Here is a 24,467-nt window from a genome sequence, read left to right as displayed (position 1 = left end):
GGAGTAATAAAAAAAAGAATAAAAAAGTAATTGAACTGATTTGAGAATTTTTCCCAAGATGTATTGCTCAGTTTAAAAATGCAAAAGAGTGTGAATGACAAGCTGCCTTTTGTGTCAAAAAGGGAAAGAATGAAGTGTATACTACTGCAATTTTAATCCACCAACACAAAGTTCTTCCTTGCTGTTCCAAATTCCCTAACTGTGTAATATGTGTAAGATAGTTGCAGAGCTGTTTTCTCTCTATTACCTCCAAAGGAAAAACTACTCAAATTCAGCTTATCTTTAGAAAATATAAACCCATGAGAGATAAACTTGAACATAATGAAGCTGGGTATGTTTCAGAGGTGGGAGGCTGGGGTGCCGTCTGGGCAGAATTAACCCTTCTCTGAATGCATCTTTCTGTGTGCCTTTGACTTTTAGAAGCTTTCTATATATTAAAGAAAAACATCAAGGATGAGAAGAGAAAACAAAGCCACAGTGACAACCTTAAAGAAGTAAAACGTGAAGAAAACGGAACCAACGCAGTGAGCCGCGTTTCCACTGAATGGAAGTCAGGGCAGGGAAAGCACTGAGGCAAGGAACGCTGAGTGCTGTAATGCATTGTGTGTCCTTCATCACGGGCTTGGCCGAGTAGAGAACAGAATGAAAACTCTGTTCAGTGCTTTTTGTTTTTTGTACTATAACTTTGGCTTCGTGAGATAAACAAGGTAATTCTGCAAGTATTTTAGATGTATTATGGGAAAAAATAAATTGATGTTATCCGAGGTACAGATACGGACTAAGATAACCAGGAAGAGAGCCTTTTGGCTCTGTGACAAATTTTATAGTGTTTTCTACAAACACTCCCTAAAAGAAACAAGTGATACAATTAAAATAACTAAAAGAAGCTACACCATGTACAGATTAGCAATACAGTAAGAACTCCACCAAGAATGTGGACTTCTTGAACTGCAATCTTTTAAAGGTGTATAACACCAGCCAGCAGAGATGGCACTATATGTGACTGTAATCCCAGCTACTTGGGAGGCTGAGGCAGGAAGATTGTGATTTTAAGGCCAACCTGGGCAATACAATGAGATCTTCTGCCTTCCATGTCTTAATTTTAAAAAGAGTGTACAATACCACATAAGATGGATTAAAGAAACAAAATAACCATGTTATAGATAGATTCTTTAAATTAATATTTCAAAGCAAAACTGAAGATAAACTGTTTTCTAATAAGAAAACTAAAATAGCCATATTAAAGCAAGGAAAATACCCCACAAACCCAAAAACCACTTTTATCTATAAGGTGTTCATCAGAAATTCTTATGAAACATAAACAATCTGAGGGTGATTTTGAGGGTTATTAATTACCCAGTCATATTGAAAAGGCAAAGGTGAGGAGCAGTGACACACAGTACCACTAAAATAGACATTGAGACCTACAAAGAGCTCTGGAGCCAAAATTAATTCCTCCTGATATCTGCATTCCCACACTGAGTGTAGCACTACTCAAAATAGCAAGATATGGAGTCAAGCTAACTGCCCAGCAATGAATAACTATCTAAAGGAAGTGTGACATGATATACACAGTGAAATGTTACTACTGTGGCTTTTAAGTAGCCATACTATTGGATGAAATCCTGTCATTTGCAGCAACAAGGATGAACACAGAGGCCATTGTGTTAAGTAAAGTAAGTTAGACACACAGAGACAAATACCACATGAGTGCCCTCATATGTGGAATCTAAAAGAACGGGTCTCATAGAGGTAGAAAATAGCTAACCATGGCTATGGAGGGTAGAGAAGGTGATCATTACATGTTATATACATATGTCAAAACCTCAGTGTACCCCATAAATGTATATAGTTAGTAAGTGTCAATTTAAAAATTTAAAAACTTGCCTCTTTCTCTTAGAAATAGCTAAATACTCAGTGGAATAGTGCCTGCCTGGCAAGTGCAAGGTCCTGAGTTAGATTCCTGCTATCAAAAAAAAAAAAAAATAGCTAAATGCAAGGGGCTTATACAACAGAAATGGTAATAACTGTGCCTATCTTATTGGGAAGTTAAGAATGTTAATTTACTATTACTTAAATCATAAATTTAAAGAATTTAGAAATGATTTTGGTGCCTAATGAGCATTCAATATTTGGTCTACAGACTGACTGCTACACTTCAGACATTTCCTTTCTTCTCCCTATTTGCTTTTGCATTATTCTGAATTTATGTTTCTGTGTGAGCACTTTCTTCTCTTAGCATCCATAACATCCAATAAAAATGAAAAATAAACACAAAGGGAGTTCCTACATATACATCAAATATTTTCTTTGGATTTATTACTGTGTAGCTAATTGTAAAAAGGGACCGTGATTTGTTTGACTGTATAGTGAAATAAATTAGTTGAAGGAAGGTTTGTAAGTCAGGAGAACTCAAGGAAGATTATCATCAAATTTAGGCAGTCTAGCATATTATTAAAAATTCTGCTACGTGAGCTCTCTATATAAAATCTTGTTTGCCTCTAACCTACCTGGAAATTTGCCTTTGTTTTCCCCATCTATGAAACTAGAAAATTGACCTGGACAATGTGTGAAGGCCTGTCCTATTCTAATTCCTTGGTGCTAAATAAAACTATGGGTCCAAACTCTCCTGTCATATTTATTTGATCTATGGCATTTTGATCATCTTCAAGCATGTACAACATAAGTGCATATATCATCCAGAGGCACATGTACAATATAAATACAGCATCAAATTACATATAATATGCTAATAAGTGGTGATTGATGAACATGAATCTTTAAATCTCAAAAGTGTGGCTGGCATTAAAATATCTCCAGAGATAAAATCAATCCATCTTCAAATGTGTTTAAAAGCTTTCGCATAGGAAACATCTGCTGTAATCAAAATATTCAGACTAAAAGATCTTACTTTCAGGTAAATTTATTGATACGACACAATATGTTCACTATAAGTATTTTCAGAAATAATAAGGAAGGTTATATTATTCACTAAGTTAGGATCTGAAGGGAGATGTAGTTTTGCCCCTCCACACAGAGGTCATGTGCATTTTCCTACATTGAAACAGTCTCTACAGACTTGAGTTTAATGAGGGAATAATGTTGCAAAAGATAGACTTGCCATCTTTTTAAAAGTGGCATTTATTAGTTTTTATTTTTAAAATGGTATGGGTCTAATTCAAGAAAATTATGAAATAATCATCAGAATTTTACCCTCGTAAGAAAACTATTTTCAAAATTTTAATGCCATTTTATCTCCCATTTATGTATTATCCTTGGCTTTTTAATAACCAACACTCTTACGATAGATTGAAATGCATACTTTTTTAATGATTTTCTTAAGTGTGTCTACCTGTTCATACCTATACACTACACAATTTTCCTGAAATGTATGATAATATCATTTTTCCTCTTTATATTAGTTATTTCTCTTTTTCTTTCTGACTGTTAGGATCCTTAAATATCAACTTATTTGTCCAGCTAAGCCTATTTGTCCTATGCAGTGCAAGTATTTTCATCAATAAATGTTTAACATGTTACATATAGAAAGTTTTAATCTAATTTAATCCAATTGGCCAATTTTTTCTTTTATGGTTTCTTAGGTTTTTTAATCCTTAGAAAATCTTTTCTTATTCCATAATTATTTGAATATTATCCCTAAGTCTTTTAGCAAATACTTTCAGAATTGCATCTTTAACCCTATATATTTAATCTATGTAAAACTGATTTTGATGGAAGAAGTTTCCACGGATGCCTACCAAAAATCACTTCCCTATTATTAAAATATTTTTACCGTAAGTTATATTGCTGTGCAGAGTTATCTCTTTTGAGTTCTTTATTCTCTTCCTTTGAGCTTATTTATTCCAGTTTGGATCCAAACTGTTTTAATGATTATAACAGTATATGTACTGACTGTGTGCTGAGCTTAAAATCTTCACTGCTCTTATTTAAAAATAGATATTCTTACTTGTTTACTTTTCACAAATTTTTAGATTCAGACTCTTCAAAAAAATTCATGTTGGTATTTTTATCCACATCATGTTCATTCTCAAATTTATAGACTAATTTAGAAAAACCTCATTATCTCTGAGATGCTGAATTTTATTTATTTCTTCGTTTCCCAGTCTATATAGCACTGTTTTTTTTTTTTTGTTTTTGTTTTTTTTTCTAACTGATTTATCTTTGCTGGAAAGAAAGCTATTGATATTTTATACAAGAGCTTTAGAGTTGATCTCTGATTTTCCACATACACAAGCATCATTTTTGCAAATGATAATTTGCTCATAATTGTATAAACCCTTTTTTCTCTTATCTAATTGCATAGGCTAGCAACTACGTAACTGTGATGGCGGTATACACTGTTTTGTCGTTTTCCCCAGCTTATTGGAAATGCTTTCATAGCTGAGTAATATTTTGTCAGTTTTCAGCAGAGACACCTTTCACTTTGAGTGTTTTCCAACTCTTCTGGGCTGTCTTCACTGTCGTTCTTGGTCCTATTACCTTCAAACCTTAGAGTCCCTCTTACTTGTTTAAAGGTAAAAAGCAAAAGCTCTTCATCCATTGCTTAGAAAGGGAAAAACTAACCTGGGATGGGGTGTGGAGGAGCTGGCTGAACTCCCCACCAACATCCAGAGCAGAGGGTTAGAAAAAGTTCCTGAAGGAGGAGGCGCCGCACAGTGGGGAGGAGTCGGTCACCTCCGCCCCTGCCCCGCTTCACTGCCACCCGCGGGGTGAAACGCGAGCGCGGGTGGCCAAGGACCTGGAGCAGCCGCCTCCTGCAGCCCCGTGCCAGCGCCCGAGCCAGACAAAGAGACCCCTGCGCCGGCGCAGCGCGTCTGAGCCACGCGCGCCTCTGCCCGCCCCGCTGCCCCAGTCCCGGCCTTGGCCAGGTTTCCGCCCCACCCCGCTCCCGGGAGCACCCCTCTCTGCCACCCTCGGACCGCCCCCAGCTCCCCATCCCTTTCCGTTCCGGGATCTCCCAGCCCCTGTCCCGTCTGTCTGTCCATCTGTCCTGGTGCGCGACCCCGAGCCTGTGGCGTGGATGGACGCGCCCAGGCTGCCCGCGCGTCCAGGGGTCCTGCTTCTGAAGCTGGTCCTTCTCTTTGTCTACGCAGGTCAGTGCCAGGGGGCCCGGGGCTTGGGGCTGTGTTTGGGTCAGGGTCTGGGCCACCCCGCGGGAGGCAGGAGGATCTGCTACCTTTGCAAGAGGGCAGAGATTGTGTGGTCCCCGAGGAGACTAGAGAAAACAGCGCGACCTTCATGTGGTTTTGTTTTCTTCTTTCTTTAAAATTTCCTATTTGTTACACACACACACACACACACACACACACACACACACACACACCCTACTCCCCAACTTACTCTTGCAAAGCAACCTGCAAACTCTAACCCCGCGTTTAGGGTTCTGTGCTGCCTGGATAGTATAAAACGGATCCAGGATTCGGGAATCTGGGGGCAAGGGCGGAGACTAAGCTAAGGGAAAGCGCTTTTAAAAAGCGCCTGAAGCTCAGAGGTAATACTGGGGTTTTAGAATAAACTCATCTGGGGCCTTCGCCTTTTCATTATAGGCTACCCACGGTCCCCTTCACCGCCCACTTTCTGAATATATCGGTTTTTCCCTTTTAGAAATAAAACGTTAGACTTTGCTTTTGTTCTTTAGAAGATTCAGATTTAGAGTATTGTAGGCTGGGCGATTGGGAATGCTGAGTTAATGTACAGGGTTTTGGAGAGGTCTGAATTCACTTGGAGTACACTCTGTCTTCTTTGATATAGATAAGCACTTTTTGAGGAGGGCATTTCCTTTCCTGCCTTCTAATTATTGAATTGCTAATAATGAAGCAAAGTGAGAGTTCTTTTTTGTGATTGATATGAAGCCCTAAAGGGCCTTTCATTGGGTATTCAAGTATAAAGTTAATTACACACCTGGTCCTTGCATCTATTCCTATTCACAGAACAAAGCTAAAAGCTAAATTTTTTAATAAAAATATTTCCATGTCTCTTAACTTCCTGTGGCAAAAATCACACTCTTACGCAGGACCCTGCAATGCTGCATGTATGAATAGCACTGCGACTTACGTTTTGACAGATACTGCAAACTCAGATAAAGGCCTTCTCCCACACTGTCACCTAAGCAGCAGGAGAATTCAATTTCCCATCTAACCTCATATAGCTTCCATGGAAATTTTCAATCTGTTTATTAAAGTGCAAATTAGTAAGTGCTTCAAGCTGTCATTTGAAACATTTTATTGTAGGGAAAATGCTGACTTCCTAACATAGAAATACATAAAAGTGGAAAAATTGCTCCAATGTAAAGAGAAAAATTCACCTTTTAATCCATTTGCAACATATTTGAGTCATGTAAAGTTTTCCAAATTTGAAGAACTAAGCGTCAATTGAATCATTATTTTTACATAAAAATCTCTCTTAGTTCATTTGAAGCAGTCCTCATCCTTTCTACCTCCTCTACTTATCAGAGGAAGGGAGGAAGGAAGGAAGGTAGGAAGAAAAGATGGGAGGGAAGGAAGAAAGGAAGGAAGGAAAGGAGGGAGGGAGGGAGAGAGGGGAAAAAGAAAGAAGGGGAAGAGGGAGAGCGTGGGAAAAAAGCAAATGAGACTTTGTTTAATTACTTTCACTTACCCATACTGAACCACTGCAAGTTTTTCTTGCTCTTGCCTCTGCTTTATTCCTTTAGAAGACAAAAGTTCTTCCTACTGCACCTGCTCTCCCAATCCTCCCGCTGTCTTGGTGCCAGTTGCTCATTCAGGAAGCCAGTCCAGCTGGTCAGCAGCCAGGCTGCTTCCTATGGATTCCCTCCACTTCTCTCCTTACCTAGCGAACACTATAGAGTAATGACACAAACTACAAGGTAACTACAAACCAAGACTTGGTTGCCTGACTGTCTTTCATCAGAAATAGTTGGCTAATAAGCTATTTGGTGTTTATTCCTGGATTTATGATCCCAGAGGCTTTTTAAAAGTTTATTTATTTGAGAGGAGAGCACAGGTCATACTCTTGAGTTTTCTCTGGGAGGAAAGTTATGCCCATGCATTGCTGTAAGGTATCTAAGAGACGTAATCATGTGCATTGGGTTTCAAAGGATGGGGGTCTTATTGCTGGCTTATAAGTGTCTTCCTTGTAGACACAATCTGTTTTGTTCAGCAAAATAACCTCAGAGACTAGCAAAACTCATGCCCTTGAAAAACCTCAAACAAATATTTGTTCAGGAGTATTGAATTGAGGAGAACTTGGAAGAACAAGATCTTTACTTAAATAAGAAAGTCCTGGACAAACAGAGATAGAGTAGGACATGTTAGGATATAGTATGAACAAAACCAAACATCATGATGTGTGTATATGAAGTAAAGGTTAATGCAGTTGAGTTGAAACTATGAGAAATCATTGAAAGTGTGAATTGTGGTCAGAAATAAAAATAGTTGAGATATGCAGGTAAATGAGTTGTCCGTTTCATGGGGCAAAAACCTAAGCAGACGCAGTGTCCATAACCTGAATTATTTTCCACAAAGCAAATGTATTATATTTATTTTCCATTTGGTTAAGCCAATAAGAACAAGGTTTTGATACATAAAATAGCATGTTTTACAGTGGAGTCACTTTTAGAAAGAGATATAATGAAGTGTTTATATTATTGTTCAACTCCCACCACAGGCTACAAAGACAGGATCTGATCAAGGTTTCACCTTCCGGGCCTCAGCCAGTGCCTTCCGTCCCTTCCCTTTCCTTCCTCTCTTATCCTTAGCCATAGCTTGCAAGAGCACCTTTGGAACAAGTGCTTCAGGGCTGATACTGCTTTTCTCCTACTACACATTTCTGAAGGAGGGGTGTGGGGGTGAGTTGGGGAAACTTCTTCCACATCCTGCCTTTAATTAAAAAGCTAGTGAAAAAAGTTTGACCTACCTCATTTTCGGAGATATTAACTTGTTCATTAGAAGTAATACTACTTATCCTCCAAGGACAATTGGAATGTCCCAGTCTTTTATAAGTGTGTGCAAATGTCCTTGTATAGTCCAAACTCTGACCATCACAAAATTATTCTCAAAAAAGGGGCAGAAAGCAAGTGACATAGGAAGATAAATTCTGAGATATGATTGAACATTTGAAGTGGAAAAGTTGTCATTGTGAATGCATTTGCTGTACAATTAAATTTACCCTTTTCAGTAGTTCAATGCTGGGAAGTAGACAAAAGTTCTGCAAACACCATAAAAATAAGGAACAATATATGACATCATCTAGCTGTGTGCTGCAGGTAAATCCACCTTCTTGGCTACAAGATTTGGGGCTTGGTTTCCTGTAACGTTGGCTCAAAATATTTGGATAATACCATGTCCTGATGGCAGTAATAATTGGAAAGTAATGGTAGTAATTTAATCTTTGACAGCCTTGGAAAATTTAATAGAATTCACTGTCCTAGCATCACTGAAAAGGCACTTATGAATTTATTTAAACATTGGTTGCCCTACTGTGAACAATGAAGACAACAGCTGTCTCCAGATCTGAAGATTTTTTAAGGAACAAAAAGTAGCACAGCCTTGCTAAAGCCTGAGGATAACTGGCCAGTCTAAATATTTAAATACATTAAACAGTATAAGTGACAGTAGCAGAGAGGTCACTGAAGAAAGCACAAATTAGTTTTTAAAAGTATGATACCCTTTTCAGAAAGCACTTGTTGGTATTTTAGTTCCCCCTTGGATCTAAATGATTCAAATATGGTTTTTTTTCAAAGTTTAGAAGTGGTTTGGATAGTTGCTAAAGCTTACAGATATCATTTTTCCCTCCTGTTTCTTCTTACTGCAAACCAGAAGAAAACATCAAGATTCATGTTTATTTATCTATAATGTAAAGATAAAACAATGAAGTTGAACTTGCTCACTCATTCCACAAAAGCCATGGTAAAGGCAGGTGAAACTTCTGGGCTGGGATAGAGCCCAGTGGCACAAATGTCTGCCTGGCAAGTGCAAGGTCCTGAGTTTGATCCCTGGTACAAAAAAAGAAAAGAAATTCCTTACCTTTTGGTCACATCTTTTCTAAAGAATTATCTCAGCAAAGAGCTGAACTAAAAGCAATAAAATATTTGTTTTCTTGATAAATCAATATGTGGTCATATAGATTTTATACTTTTAACATATTTTTGACAGGAAACTAAAAGCTCTATACAGTTTATATAACAGTCAATATTACTTCTAAGGAATAAGTTGTACATGCCTTATTTTGTGATCCTTGAGCATACAACTTAAATGTATCATGTCTTCCTAATCATATATACTACTTGAAACTCACATATCTATCATGATTTATAGCACTTATTATAACCCAATAATAAAATATAAATCATGCATATGGAAATTAAAATTTTAAAAGGTTAGGGTCATTTTTATCCAACATTTCTGGTATAGTTTTCCTTATTGAAATAAAAAGAATCAAGACATATCATATACAAGTATAAATTCCTTATGCTGAATATGATCATTATGCATATCTAAATTGTACCAATAAACAGTAATAAGGGAAGAAAAACATGTAGAAAAATAGTAATTTGACTTCTTGCCTTTAATATGTCTTTTTGATCAGACAGTACCTTTTCCGCCTTCACATTGTGCTGTATTATAACTTATTGATTCTTCAGTATGACCTTTAGTGAGCTGTTAATTACTCACAAATAATTATCTGAGTGAATGTCTTATTATAACTAATTCTTATGATCCAAGCCTAGTGAGTTGACAGAATGCAGACTAATTTCCGTTACCATCTGTAAGCAAACTGTAGTTATGGGGGTAAAATGGCACAGAAAGAAAAGCATAAAATATTCTGTTATGGAAAATATACATTAATGTTAATTTAGTACATTTCGTACTCACCAGGTCATTAATTGAAGCTGATTGAGACTATGACACTCTAAAATCAGAAAACTTATCAATTAAAAACTATTCTAAGACATCTATTGACAAATTGAATGAATGATTATTGGCTCATTCATTCATTGCTCCTTTCATTATCTCACTTGACTGATGCTGACTTCTATGTTCTTCATTTGGTGCAGAAGGTTCAGGTCTTTGCTTTTCACAGCTTGGTCTAACTGTGATGAAAGGTGAGTTTAAAATCTGGCAAATGCGTTAGAATTCTGAGTACAAAAATAGAGATTTGAGTAAACTAAAGAGTGGGAATTAACTGATAAAGATATGAAATGGAATTATTTTTCCTGATGCTGTGATCTCACAACCATAATGGCTCATACATGGTTTTTATTATATAGACGATTGTCTTGCTCCGTGCGGCAAAGACTGCAGATCCTACTGCTGTGATGGAACCACACCTTACTGTTGCTCCTACTACGCCTATATTGGGAATATTCTCTCGTGAGTATCCGTCACATTTTGCAATATTAGTAGTGTATCAAGTTAGTGTCAGGGGGTACTAAATTGCAGGTCTGGGTAAGAGAGTTTAAGAATGGTTATTGTCATAAAATTTCTAATAGACATATTAAACACTCATCACTGTCTAGTACGTGGTGTAAAGGTGCAAATTAATATAAATTGGATTTACTAAAAGAGTTAAAAATGTATTCTTTCATTGATTGGTTCTGTGATGTTTAGTCATTAAACATCAAGTCATTAAGTAATGTTTTAAGTAGTCATTATATTCTTAATAATCTTTTTAATATTGTCAGTGGTATGTTTTTTGTCTGGATTTCTAAGTTCACATTTGTGACTGCATTATAGCAAGCTTTTCTGCCATGCACGTATTATTTCGTCTGATGCAGCCAGATGTGAAGGAAAGAAAGCAGTTATGAATAAAATCAGTTGAACATAAAAATAATGATTTTTCTACACAACACACATAAACCAATTTCAGGAGACAAGTTTAAAACTCGATGAAAAGGTAGACATGACTAATGTAAAGTGATAAACAATCAAATCACGCAGCACATAAGACAGAAATAAACACACACAGAATCTGTACAGCATTTCCCCAAAATAAATTAAGAATTTATTTTAGAACTGCTTCTGAGCAAAGCGAAATGGGGTGGTGGGGACTGCCTTTCAAGTTGAGTCTCTGGAGAAGGATGCAAGTGTTATTTCCTCTGAGCACACAATTAAGAAACTAAAGGTAGTGAATTAGAATCTTGAGTCAAAATTCCCTGTGGCTCAAACAGCAGCAATGATCCAGCTCCTGCCTTCTGTGTTTTTTTAACTTCAGCTCATATTAGGATGGTCTGGGGACTGTCCTGTTCCCAAACAAATAGGCTTAACTCATGCCCTGTGAAACAGAAAGTGCTGAGTCATACGTGCCCAGCTATTTCAGGGATGTGTACATTGAGAAGACCTGTACCACAGGCTCGATTTCCCAAGAGCAGAAAACCTGGCACCACAGAAACTTTTCTCCCTCAGCACTGGTATGGGTACTAGAGACCTTGTCTATCTGAATGCACTTTAAAAAAATCAGACTTTGGAATACACTTGAAGACTAGTACAGTTAAGACAGTATGTAGGAAATATCAAGCTAAAATTAAAAGCATATATGTTTTAAGCATTCTTGGAAAAGTAAATAAACTCTAAGTAAGCATGAAATTTCTCTTCATACGAGATTTGGTAGGAAAAAAATCAAGCCCCCTTCTTAGACTTCATTCAGTTAAGAATTCAGTTAGAAAACTATCAGAATTATTATATGAATTTATTAGTTCATCCATAAATGCATACTGATGTTTGCTGTTATATATTATTACATAGTATTTAAAATAATTTCAAATTCCTGACTAATAGATTAGAAATTTATTTTTGTTTTATCTCTGCTCTCTGGAGGTACTGTCCCGGGGCAGGTATGAGTGGAACCAGTAAGCAGTATGGACTTGGGGACTTGGGAACTTGGGATCAGAGTGGCTGTGGGATTCTTTAGTCCTGTAACTCCTAACCTGCTCCTCTGTCCACTATATCATGGTGTGCACTGTATCCCTATTTCCTTTGATTTGTACCTGCAGCCTGGTAAGTATGCACACACTTATTAATCCCAAAATTTAAAATTTTTAAATTTATAGATATGCTTTATATGATTTACATTTACATCAAATTCACACTTTTATGATACATGTTCCAGATCTCTAATATCACTATTTGATTAAAGTAAACCATTAGTTGCATTGATACATTCAACAAATTTATTAGGACCATGCACTTGTTATATTTAGAAGAAAAAAAAATTGAGTTTTGGGAGGAAAAATAAACACAGATGGCATTATATTTCAGGAAGTTAAAACTGAACTTTTAATTTAAAATAGAAGCCATTGACTAAATCCCTTGTTAAATGATTCTTACCCAGAAAAAAAAAAAAAAAGAAAGACTTAAAAGTATTTTCCCCACTGGGTAAAGGAGAATACATGTTCAGGATTTCCGGTTATTGTTTAATATTTGAAAAGAGTTCTTAACTCCACCCAAAGCTTTATTTTTTTTATTCTGTGTATGTGGGGGGGAGTGCAGTAGGTAGAAAAAAATCAGTTCTAAGAATGCTTACAAGAGTTTTTATGTTTTCAAATATTTCTATTTTAGAACTCATAAACCCTGCTTCCCTTCTTTGAAGCATCCAGGAACATTCTCAGTAAAATCACTTGAATGACCTTAACAGATGTAAAACTTCTGTGGTTATCAGAAAAGTAATAAGGAAGAAAGTAATAAATAATAAAATATTACGTATCTTAAATGAATAAGTTAATAACTGAGTTGATGTTTTTGTTTCTTTTCAAAATAGAAACTTTGGCTTAGTTTAGAATGAGTTGAAAGGAACCAAGAATATAATTTGGGACATTCTGGACTGTGTGCTTCTGAGACCTCTGTCCCAGTCACCTATGATAGCGGTTTTGAGAGAGATGCTTATCCCTTCAGTCTGTTTACTTCACAGCACTTGCACTTTCTTACAGTAATCATTCAAAGAGTTAACTTCACATCTGCCTTTTATTTGAAAAGTCTTATTTTTCTCAGTTCTCCCTGCCTCTATTCAGATATTCTCTATTTTAAATGTGAGTTACTTTTGGCAAACAACTTCAAATCCCCTCCCTTACTTTTTTTTCCTAATTCACTGAGGAATTTTAAGACTTATTTCTATCTGATTTAAAACTTCCAAAATTAAACTTCAAAATAGCATAGCTACTTTGAGTCATTTTGGCCACAGGTATCAAGATCATATAGAAAAATCATAACATCATCTTCTAGAGCTTGAGAATAATGCTTACACTAATTGGCACATACTATTTAACCAATTAATCATTTATAAATGCACATGAAGTGCCTGTTACCATACCAGAGGTGGAGCAGGTCCTATCCAAGGATAAATAAATGATATACCTTGACTTCTAAGATCCCAAAATCTAAAAAGAGTATAAATGCAATTCTAATTCCATAATCTGATCTATAATGCATTATTGGATGACCATAGAGAAAACAGTGTGTGTGTGTGTGTGTGTGTGTGTGTGTGTGTGTGTCTAGAATGAGATGTTTTGAGACAGCCTCATAACTGGTATTTGATCAGAGTTTTAAAGGAAGCATGGATGTTTATATTAATGGACAGTGAAGGAAAGGAAATGCATTCCAGACAGAGGGACTCCTGTTTGCAAAGACCCAAGAAAGGAAATGGTCAGTATGGGAAAATATGTTCAAGGCAGTTATCAGTGGGAAGGTTAAAACTTGAGTATACATAGGAGTAAGTAGATCAGACAAAAGGTCGGATCTTACTAATGTGCTCTTATCGGTCATTCTTACAAAATATAAAATGAAATAATTCAGTATTTTCCTGGTGAAACTACACACCTGGTTTTATATAGAAAGGGTTCACTCTTAGACACCACTAGGAAAACAGACCAAGATGAAAAAGCACCAAAATAAGACTGCTTTTACTTGTTCCATAGAGGGAAGATTTAGAATGTACATTTTGCAGGTTTACACTACTTGGAATATTTTATGATAGAAAATGTGACCTTGTAATTATGTCTCCATGTCAGAGATTTTTGAACCTGCGAGCAACTGCTTGAAAATTAGAAGTCTCAGTGTGCTTAAAAATGAGAATCTGAGCGAATTTGAGAAATAAACACTTTCCCACCAGACTGATTCCTGAAGAATTCATTCAGCAATTCTTCTTCATGGAAGAAGAAATACTCTGTGATGAATATGGAAAAGGATATTTACATTTTTGCTGCTGCTGAAATATGATTGACATTCCTTGGAGGGCAAACCCCCACATAAAGATGCAGTTTCTGAAATAATCTTTAGAACTGGTAGGATTCAAGGTGTGATCAAGTAGCTAATTACTGCTAAGCAGTGGCTAGAAATGACCTGACAGAAAATTAAGGTATTCTGCCACATTAGTCCAAGAATAATTGCATAATATTAAATAAGAATCAAATATTGACAGATCCAGCCATAGTGAGCCGAATGTCACAATGTAGAATTTAATTTCCTAACTCGAAGTAAAGTTTTGCCTTTTCATTTTGCCACTGTGAAATGCTGATCTGTCTAAGGAGTCTTCAGAGCACCATCTAGCCAACTGAAAAATCCCCATGGGGAAAAAATCAAGAGGAAGAACTAATAATGAAGATCCTAGCGGGATTAAGTTTGTTTTCTTCTCAATGAATTGTGAAAGATGTATTACCCACAGTTTTGCAAAGACAGCTAATAAATATCACAGCTGAGACTTTCAAGCCATGTTGTGCTTGAAAGCAAAGCTGAGTTAGAAGATAAAGGTTTCGTATTGTCCAGTGGCATGTGGTCATTAAGCAGCGGAGTGTTCTGAATTAAACCCAGGAGACATTCAAGCACTGACAGAAATTTAATGCATTTTAAAAGACCTATGGCACTGTTCTAAAAATTATTTAAATTAATTAGGTTAAAAGAATTTAGTAACACTTGAAAAAAGCCTCTGAAAAGTATATAGAGTGCAAATCAGTTTATAGAAGCCTTACTTTTGTTTTAAGAGTGACACAAGATAAATAATTTCTATAAGGTTAAAATAAATGTGAACATGATTTAAATTGTAGCAACAGTTTATAATGGGTAAAAGAGAGTCTGCGTTTCTCAGAAGACGTATAATTGCATCTTGCTGGTTTTTTTATTAGAAGCAAACACAGATATATAGATACTATTCTCAAATTTATATTCCCTTCTAATTGATCTTGTACATAAGCCTGTTGGAAATACTGTATATTTTGTTTTAGAAAGGAATAAATGAAGTTTCTAGGGTATATTACCAACAGTTTATTTCTACACATACATACAGAGGTATTCAGTAACTACACCAATTGCTGAGAGGTACAGCCCTGAACGAAACGTGGCCCTGGCCTTGAACTGCTTAGAAGCTACTGGAGTGTGGGGAGCTATAAGTGGGCACTTTAATCTGCTGTGGAAAGCACAAACACATTAGAATCAAAGAGGACCCATTCACTCCAACTTGAGAGGACTTTGAAAGCTTCTTGAAGGAGAGTAATTCTAAGATCAGATAAAAACAGTGGAAGGCAGTTGATGCAATCTATCCCTGAAGTTAAAAAGCATAGCAAAGTATGCACAAGGGACACTGTTTTAACCTGATAGATTTCTTTTTAAAAATCTACTTTCCATCGAACACCATATTTAGTGATATAATGTCACAATGTTTCCCTTTAAAAGCAACAACTTTTGAGGCTTTAAGGGTAAATGAAACAAAACAGATGCAGAAAATTAAGCAGTGCATGGTTTCTCTTATATGAGAAACTCAAAGTATAAATAATTTAAAGAGGTACAATTTTTACAAATAAAAATTGTAGGGAACAGGGAATCAAACCTTTTGCACATAGGGTTGGAAAAAGGAATATGGAAAGAAAGGGGGCAAAGGGAAGTGGAAAGATGCAAGATAACATATGTACATCTAGCAATCCTCATGACGGATGTGCAATGCAAACATGTACTAAGAAAATGATGAAAATATTTAGTAAAAGCAACGACAAGATAAGCCAGTATCTATTGCCACCACTGTTCCGCGCTGCACTGCAAGTCCTCACTGGTAGGCTCAGTAAGGCAAATGTAAGAAGTGGGACAAAGAATTGGAAAGGAAGAAACTAAATTATTGTTATTTAAGAATGATATGATTATCAATATTAAGATTATAAAAACTAATAGTCACTGCACAACAATTAGTTTGCTGCTATATACAAACAAGATTTTTTGAAAATGCAATTTGTATATATATCTCAAATAAAATAAATTGTAAAATATCTCAAATAAAATACTAAAAGCGGTAAGATACCTTGTAAGAAATCCAATAATATAAACATGGCATTTATAGAGTAATATAAATGCATAAAGCTTTCAAGATATGAAACAGAGACCAAAAAGAATTAACTGGTATATCCAAAATGCAGACAGGAATATTGTAACAATATCAATACTGATGCAAGTTATTTCTTCCTGAACTATCTGTGCATTCCATATAATTCTAATCAAAAAGTTTAGGATATTTTTTTCACTGAATTTGAAATAGTGGGCTTAAAACACATGTGAGATAGTAAAGGTTCTAGGAAAGTGCAGATAGATGTGACGAAGAATACAGTAAGAAGAAGTGCCTTATAGACATTAAGATTTATTATGAAGCTATAGCAGATAAATTTTATGATATTGGATCATAGAGAAACCAGAAAAATATGGAGCTTAGAAATTAACTCACTTATATATGGAACTTGACAGATAACAGAAATAGCACTGGAAACCAGCAGCAGTGAATATATTACTTTATTAATGATAGCTAGCTATTTGAATAAATATTAAATCTATTACTTTACTTCAAAAAATGAACTACCATCAGACTAATTACATAACTATAAAAATCAAAAGGGAATGTAACAATCAAAGAGTTTTTAATGCTTTCACCATAAAGGAATGATATTTGAGGAGATAGATATATTTAACCTATCTTAAACATTATATAATTCATACATGCATTTAAAAAGTGATATGATTCTCTTTTAACACATATAGTTTTTGATGTTTTTATATGTCATATCCATTTTCTCTTTTTTTCTTTTTTTAATTTTTATTTTGAAGAAAATAGTACAAAAAGAAGAACAATAGCAAAATACAAATGAAACAATGCAAGGACATTAAAAATGATATAGGTTTTCAAACCAAATGATAGGGATTAACAGTGGTTGTTATATTACATATTGTTATCTTTAATGAAGTTGCTCAGATTACCAAATGTAAGAATAGAAGATTGATCAAATCATTAAAAGGAATAAGAAAATAATAATTTAATACAATATTAGAGACAACACATAGTTTCACTAGACAGGATTGTAGAAATTCACCAATGGTTATTATACTGCAAATTTTGTCATCACATAAGGTACTCAGATTAGCAGATATAAGTGTGAAAAATTGGTCAAAATATAAAAAAACTTTTAATCATTAACTGTTGCCTTCAATAAATCATAAGGCACCAGCAATACAGTTGCCACAGATATATATATAGGTATACATTATATATATCCATTTTAAAATAAATGTAGAAACTAAAAAATGGGAGAATGACATTACCAGGATAAGAAAGGTTTTTAAAGTTAAAAGCACAAACAGCTGGGGAGATATACTAAAAATCAATGGATTATATATTTTAAAATGGTGAATTTTAGGGTATGTGACTTTTCTCTTAAATTATCTCTGTATTTTTAGATGTTAAATATATGGGATGCAGAATTCTTAGATAAAAGAATTGAGCAAATTTCTCACTTGCAGAAGATGCTTGTAATTCATACTATTCTCAAAAGATTACTGTCCAGAATGCCTCGATAGGAAATTGGGCAATTTGTGTGCATAAGAAAAGTAAGGAAGAGGAGAAGGGCGGTAAACACGTGGAAGATTCTCCACTGGCTCACAAGGGAAGGAAGAAACATTTAAAACAACGAAATACCTTCTCACACCCATTGGGCTGCCAAAATTCTGTAAGCCCGTTCATACCAAACAATGTGCGCAAAGAGAAAGGGATTCTCACATTGCTAGCAGGAGAATATAAACCTTTAAATCCACTTGGAGAACGATTTGACCTATCTAGAAAGCTGAATGTGGACTTAGCAATAATTTAGGACTTAGCAATACCTCTTCAAGATACAGTCCCTAAAACTCCCCCCAAAGGCCCAAGGAAACATCTGTACCACTGGTCGACATGTTATTTTAAAATAACAAAACATTGGAAATAACCTAAATGTCCATCACGAGACAGTAGATAAATTAGGGTATTAATTGAATGGAATATGATACAGTGATTAAGATAAATCAATGCATACATAATTATAGTAAATCTCAAAGCCAGTAATGCTAAGGGAAAAGTAGTAAATGGGAAAGAATGTGTACAAGTAGAAAGTACTTGTGTGAAGTTAAACATGTAAGTAATTATCTGCGTGGTTTACAAAACATGTACATATGGTGGATATATCAGAACATGAGGGAGAAAAGACTACACATGAATGCCCAATTTCCCAGCATGGAACTGTTTTCAGCCATGCAGGACTCTCAGAGCTGCAGTCAGATAAACTGGGACAAATTAGTCACCTAAGAAGAGGTACAAGTCAAATTCACCATTTTATAGTTAGAAAATTAAACACCTGAAGATGTTACAAGTCACTAATATCAATAAATCTGTAAGGAGTCTGTAGATGTTTTTACTACCCACAGTCCCCAGTTTACAGTGGTTTCTCTTAGGATTTTTCAACTTCATCCTAGTATAAGAACAATTTGTGTTTACTAGAAACAGGACTTCAAATTTTGAATTTTTATGTTTTCCCAGGTGATGCTGGGCAGTGGCAGCATGCACAGCTTCTAGTCAGCCGTGAGATGACAAGTGGAGCTAGAGGGCACAGCGTTGCCAGCATTTCTTTTTCCTTTTTTGGATATTGTTTGTGTCAGTCAGCTTTCTGTTGCTGTAGTGAAACATATGAGACAATTGACATAAGGAGAAAAGGTTTATTTTGGCTCATGGTTTCCAATATTTCAGTCCATGATCACTGGGCCCTGTTGCTTTGGGCCAGAGGTGGCACAGGACATCAAGGAGGGGTGTGTGATAGACAGCCAGGAGGAACCAGAGAGAGTGAGAGACAGGAAGGAGCTAAGACCCTAACCTCCCTTTAAAGGATATGCTCCTGTTACCTAACATCCTTCAAGGAGGCCTGCCTCCTAACTTTGCCTTCTCCCAGTAAGACCAAGCTGAGAACCAAGTTTTAACATAGACCTTTGGGGGTTATTCCAAGTCCAAGCTAAGGCATTTTGTTTTGTGTTTTCACATCCCGTCATGTCTTCAAAATTTCAATTTGCTGTGTACATTACATGTTTAATGCGTTATTATAAAATAAGTTCTGATGTAATTTTCCCAAAATGTGGGTGAATGTACATATTAAAGCATGCATTTAAAGTATGCATTTCTAAAGCATGATATTGCATAGCTTTTGTGTATGAAGCACATTTTTAACCTATGACACATTCAGCTTACAATATGCTGATCAGGACATAAGACTATTGTTAACTGACCAGCTTCTAGGTCTATAACTTGTATATGTATGAAACTGTTTGCAATAAAAAAGGAAGAATTTGAAAAGCTCTGTGAGGATTGTAATGGAATCACCTGAATATTTCATTATCCTGATTTGGTAAATAGATATGATTAGGGCTTGAAATTTTGTACTTCTAGCAACTCCTAAGCCATGTCAGTGCTATGTGGCCAATGTCCTGTATAACAGGATCAAATGATATGGGAGATCAAGAGTTGTGTATTAGTGGGATGCTGGGTTAGGGCTTGGTGCTAAACAAGAAGTCAAAGTTAATTCTGAAGTTTCTACTTGGTTGATTGGGTAGCTGTTGTGTTGGAAGCTGATGGAGAATATTTCAAAAGGTTCAGAGAAGTAAATTAGTTCCATTGTTATTATGTTCAGTGGGGGAAAGTCAGGTGGCTATTGACCAAATTCATTGAGCCTCCCTTGTGAAATATAGTCATCTGATGCTGAATGGAGAGAACCGAGTATCACAACTAGACTTGAGTGTAAAAGCCCTAGAGCTGGTGGTTGAAAAGGGGATGCAGGAGTGAATGAGAGGCTGTGAAGAAGGTATACAAAAGAGCAGCAAGCTAACAGTGGAAATTCAGGAACACCCCATGATTTCCCCCTTTTTATGTTTGGACGCTGTGCCAGCCTCCTTCCCTGTCATCACAATGGCTCTGCCCTTCACTGTTCACCTGCGCAGATCTCCCGCGGTGGTAGCACAACGAAGGGCTTCCTAAAACTTGTTTTTTGCATTTTACATTATGCAAACTACAGGGTTCATTGTATTTCAGATAATTTGGAATTGCATGTGTTGCCAACAACCCTGTTTATGAGAGGGTTCTCTGTATTTATTCTGATTTGGCCTGAAGCAGATCCCCTCGTATTTGCTTTTATGTTCCAGATTTTAGAAGCTACCTCAATTAGACAGAAGTCCTACTTGGATATTAGGAGAGAAAGTGTGTAGTAGTAGTAGGTGTTGTTAGACTGAAGCGCACTACTATTAAGTTAGGACTCTCTCTGTCCCAGATGTTTACACTATATTGGTTTCTTATACTTCAGAATAACTTTTATGAGCTCAGCACTATTATTTTTATTTCTGTTTGTCTAGATGAGAAGGCTGAGGCTTAGGGTTTTAAGTAATTAATCCAGTTTCACACAGCTACTGTAAGCAATGTGGCCTTTAAAACTAGATGTACTTGACCTCTTTCTGCTACTTCCCAGTTGCTTCTAAAGATCTGAAGATTTAAAAATGGGATGAATGGAAAGGTTCAGTGCCATCCTTAGGAAGACCTTAATACTATATTTGGAAAGAGCCCGGTTCTCAATATTTGCGTTAAATTCTCCGTTATTTGTTGTCATAACATTACCTTTCCTTTTCCCTTTTATGATTTTTTACTTTATCTAAGTTCCCCATATAGCTCTGTCCTTACCTGGGCATTCCAAACCTGAGAGGTCAAGAAGCCAGTTGGCCAACTCACCATCCACACTACAGCACCTATCAGATTGAAAGATCAAATCACAGACCATTCAAATGCAAATCAATGAAAACTCAGAGATTTTACAGTTTTAAATTAGTATTCATCATCTGAATAAATGTTTAGAAAAATCAAATCATAATTTGAATATGTTTTTGGTTTCAGAGACTATCATTTCACAGAATACAAACTAGATGTCATTGCAGAATAAAAAGTGTTGGGACTGGGGATTTAGCTCAGCGGCACAGCACCTGCCTGGCAAGCTCGATGTCCTGAGTTTGATTCCCGGTACCGGAAAACAACAACAACAACAACAAAAAAAAAAAAAACAGAATGAAAAGTGTGATAGAGTCAGGCTTCACTGTCTAATCACACTGTTCATAATACATTATAGACATATAAGAAGGGCCACAGTTGAAACACCAATTTGACTGCAATGATACAACTTCTCATGCTTCCTGGGTGAAGGTGAGCTATCAGGGAGGCACTGTGATCTGAAAGCCCTTAAACATTAAGGCAACAGGCTCCTATGCAATTCTATTCATTGTCATAATTTTTGGAGCTAATGTTACTGATAAGGTTAAAGTGGGCAAAATTTTACACACCCATGATTTCTACTCCATTATTGGAAGAATTCTGGCAGGCAGCTGCAATCCAGAATGCAGTGTCTCCCAACTGCAGAATGTTAGGATGGACATACCCACAACTAACAAAAATTTCAGAGGGCAGTGATAACATTATAAAATTTAATAGGATTCCAACTGACGGTGTCATGAGTGAAAGCCTCAGCTATTTAACCGCAGTAACTCTCTGTGAGTCAAAGACAAAGAGAGTTTGTCATTTCAGTGTCATTGTTATGGAAAGGGAAAGTAGTAAGAAAAATTTTTTGCACACATCATTGAGAAAAAAACACTACAAACTACTTAAAACACATTTCTGTATGAATTCACACCATGAAAAGGCAAACAGAACTACATCTTTCTGAGCTCCATTTTGCAAAAGTAAGTGATACCTAACCAACACTACAGTGTTAATAAAACATTTTTTCCTTTATGAATATCAGCAAAAATACAAGATCAGCCTCCTTTATGTATTACATATAGAAAATTACAATTTAAATGTTTGTCTTTTGAATTTTATTTTTGATTAAATGTATTTATTGCACATATTTTAATAGGGTCCAGCATGACATTTTAAAATAGGTATGTAATATGCAATAATCAAGGCCAACCTGCTTTTATCCACCCCTCCCCCACTTCCCAACCTCTAGGAATCACTACACTTTCTGGATGGCTTTTATAGCTTCCACATAATGAAATATTGTATGCAGTAGTTGTCTTTCTGTGTTTGGTTTATTTCAATTAAAATAATGTCCTCTTGTTCCATTTTGCTGCAAATGACAGAATTTCATTCTTTATGGTTGAATAATATTCCATTGCATGCATATAGATACCATACATTATCCATTTATTTATCAATGGGCATGTAGTTTGATTTTACATCTTAACTATAACTATAGAATTCACACTTATGAAATAAATTGTAAGCACTTCTTGTTCGAGGTTACAATCTTAAGTAATACCCACCCTTACATTAAGTAGATAGACTTCTCCTTTCACCCGCAAAATAAATTGTGATTGTATTCTTATAAATAGTAGTTTTAGCTGCAGAAGGTTGCAGAAGACTGAACACAGAAAAACTGAGGGGATTTTTAAAGCTTTTCTTCTTTTGTTTTATGAACTTGGTTTTCCTTGTATCACTGCACATTAGTTTGTAATGTGTAAAGGTGGAATAGTAAGAACAATCTGCCTTCCTCTTAGAATTTGGCTGAAGGATATATTTGGACGTAAAATCACTTATAAGGATTTTACAAATTTTTCCTGTCATTAATAATAACATGGGCTTTGAAAAAAAAATCAAGATTTGAGGTAAAGAAAAAACAGAAGGGAAGCAAAATGACTTCTCCAAGGTCACTGGGAAGGTCTGACTGCGTAGGGTGCCACTTCTGGTGCAGAGCTCTCCCCTGGCCCTCTGGAGTTCATCAGTGAAAGAGTACCACCTGTCAAAACATGGGCATCTCTGCCCAAGAGAGCTCTCTCAGCCTGAGTGAAACAAATGGCCCTCTTAATTAAATGTGATTGCAGTCTGATGACTGCAAAGGCAGCTAATTAAGTACTGTGACCTGCTGCCCAGCAGTTGCCAAAAGCGTAATGCAACCTGAACAATCATGTGCATTAGCTATTCAAAACTGCCAGGCTACCCTAGGCTGACCTGCGAGGTAGAGCAACCAGCTCAGAAACAGGGGCAAGTCTAAATGAAAGTACAGACACCTGATCTGTGGGAAAATCATATGTGTAATACCAAAAGACAGGAGGTAATGATTTGCTTTACAAATGAATTCATTAAATAACTCCAATGAATTCCTTTAAGAAGTTTTATTTCTACCTTTTCCGAAACATACATTTTGCATATGTCTAGGTCATCTCTGTTAATGATGTGTGAGTAATTAACGTATGTAACAGTGTTCCAGTTGCTTGCAATTTCACTATACAGCTCTCTATATATGAATGTGCCTTTCCATGACACAGTTTAGAATTTTCCTGATTAGGCTCTTTTAAAACTGTATTAATCAGCAGTTTTCTCATTACAAGTCCATGTTGATAAAACTTACAGGAATAAAGGAAAACTACTCACCTTTGACAGTACTTCACATAACCTGCATTTGCAACAGTCTCTAGACTGAACATATTTTCCATGGTAGCAAATAAATACCAGATGGCATGTGAAATAAAAAGTCATTGATCATAGCAAGGATCAAGTGAAGTCTATCAATTCTCAAGTGAATTTCTTTTTATTCAGCTTGTTGCCTTTATGCAGCCAGTGCATTATACATGTCATATATTTGGTCTGTGTTTGTGGTAAAATAGTTTTTGTCTGACTGCCTTCAACTGGAAGGGGTTAGTTACAGTTCTGCATGCTGCGCCTGTACTTTCACCAAACACAGCTCTAGAAGCTGGACAGGAGGCTTGGAGCAGCTATTTCAGGGCTATGAAAGGTGAATATTAGCAGACAGACATGGGAGGAGAACTCGGCATTCTACCCAGCTAGCTGTGCCTTTGCCAACTTATTCTTCTTATCTCATTCTTGGAGCTCTCAACTATAGTTAAATAAGCATGGTCTTATGCTCAAGTCACTGGGGAACACTCCCCAAAACATTATTCTTTTCTCAATTCTCCTGTGCCCTCATTCCCAAGAGACTCTTTGGTTGTTGCTGCTGGAGCAGGGACAAAGGTACCAGTGGGGCCAAATAAGAGTCTATAATGTGAAAGTGGGGGCACTTTCCACAGTGGATGATGCAGTATCCAGTGACTGGGTTAACGTCCATGTGCTTTTTCTCTTCCCTTCCCTTCCCTTCCCTTCCCTTCCCTTCCCTTCCCTTCCCT

General features: G+C 36.2%; 1 protein-coding gene across 1 annotated transcript in view; it reads left to right on the top strand.

Moving 5' to 3' along the window:
* Positions 1–4,724: 4,724 nt before the first annotated feature.
* Cyyr1 (cysteine/tyrosine-rich 1) overlaps positions 4,725–24,467 on the top strand; it is a 105,232-nt gene continuing 85,489 nt past the window's right edge. The window contains exons 1-2 of the mRNA XM_005375600.2: positions 4,725–5,114; positions 10,268–10,370. Coding sequence (XP_005375657.2) covers positions 5,042–5,114; positions 10,268–10,370 — 176 coding nt within the window. The 5' untranslated portion in view covers positions 4,725–5,041. The remainder of the gene's footprint in view (positions 5,115–10,267; positions 10,371–24,467) is intronic.

This window comes from Chinchilla lanigera, unplaced genomic scaffold, assembly GCF_000276665.1.
Source record: "Chinchilla lanigera isolate Chin_1 unplaced genomic scaffold, ChiLan1.0 scaffold00006, whole genome shotgun sequence".
Lineage (NCBI taxonomy): Eukaryota > Metazoa > Chordata > Mammalia > Rodentia > Chinchillidae > Chinchilla > Chinchilla lanigera.
The sequence above is the reverse complement of the archived record's forward strand: the minus strand, read 5'-3'. Positions and strand labels throughout refer to the sequence as shown.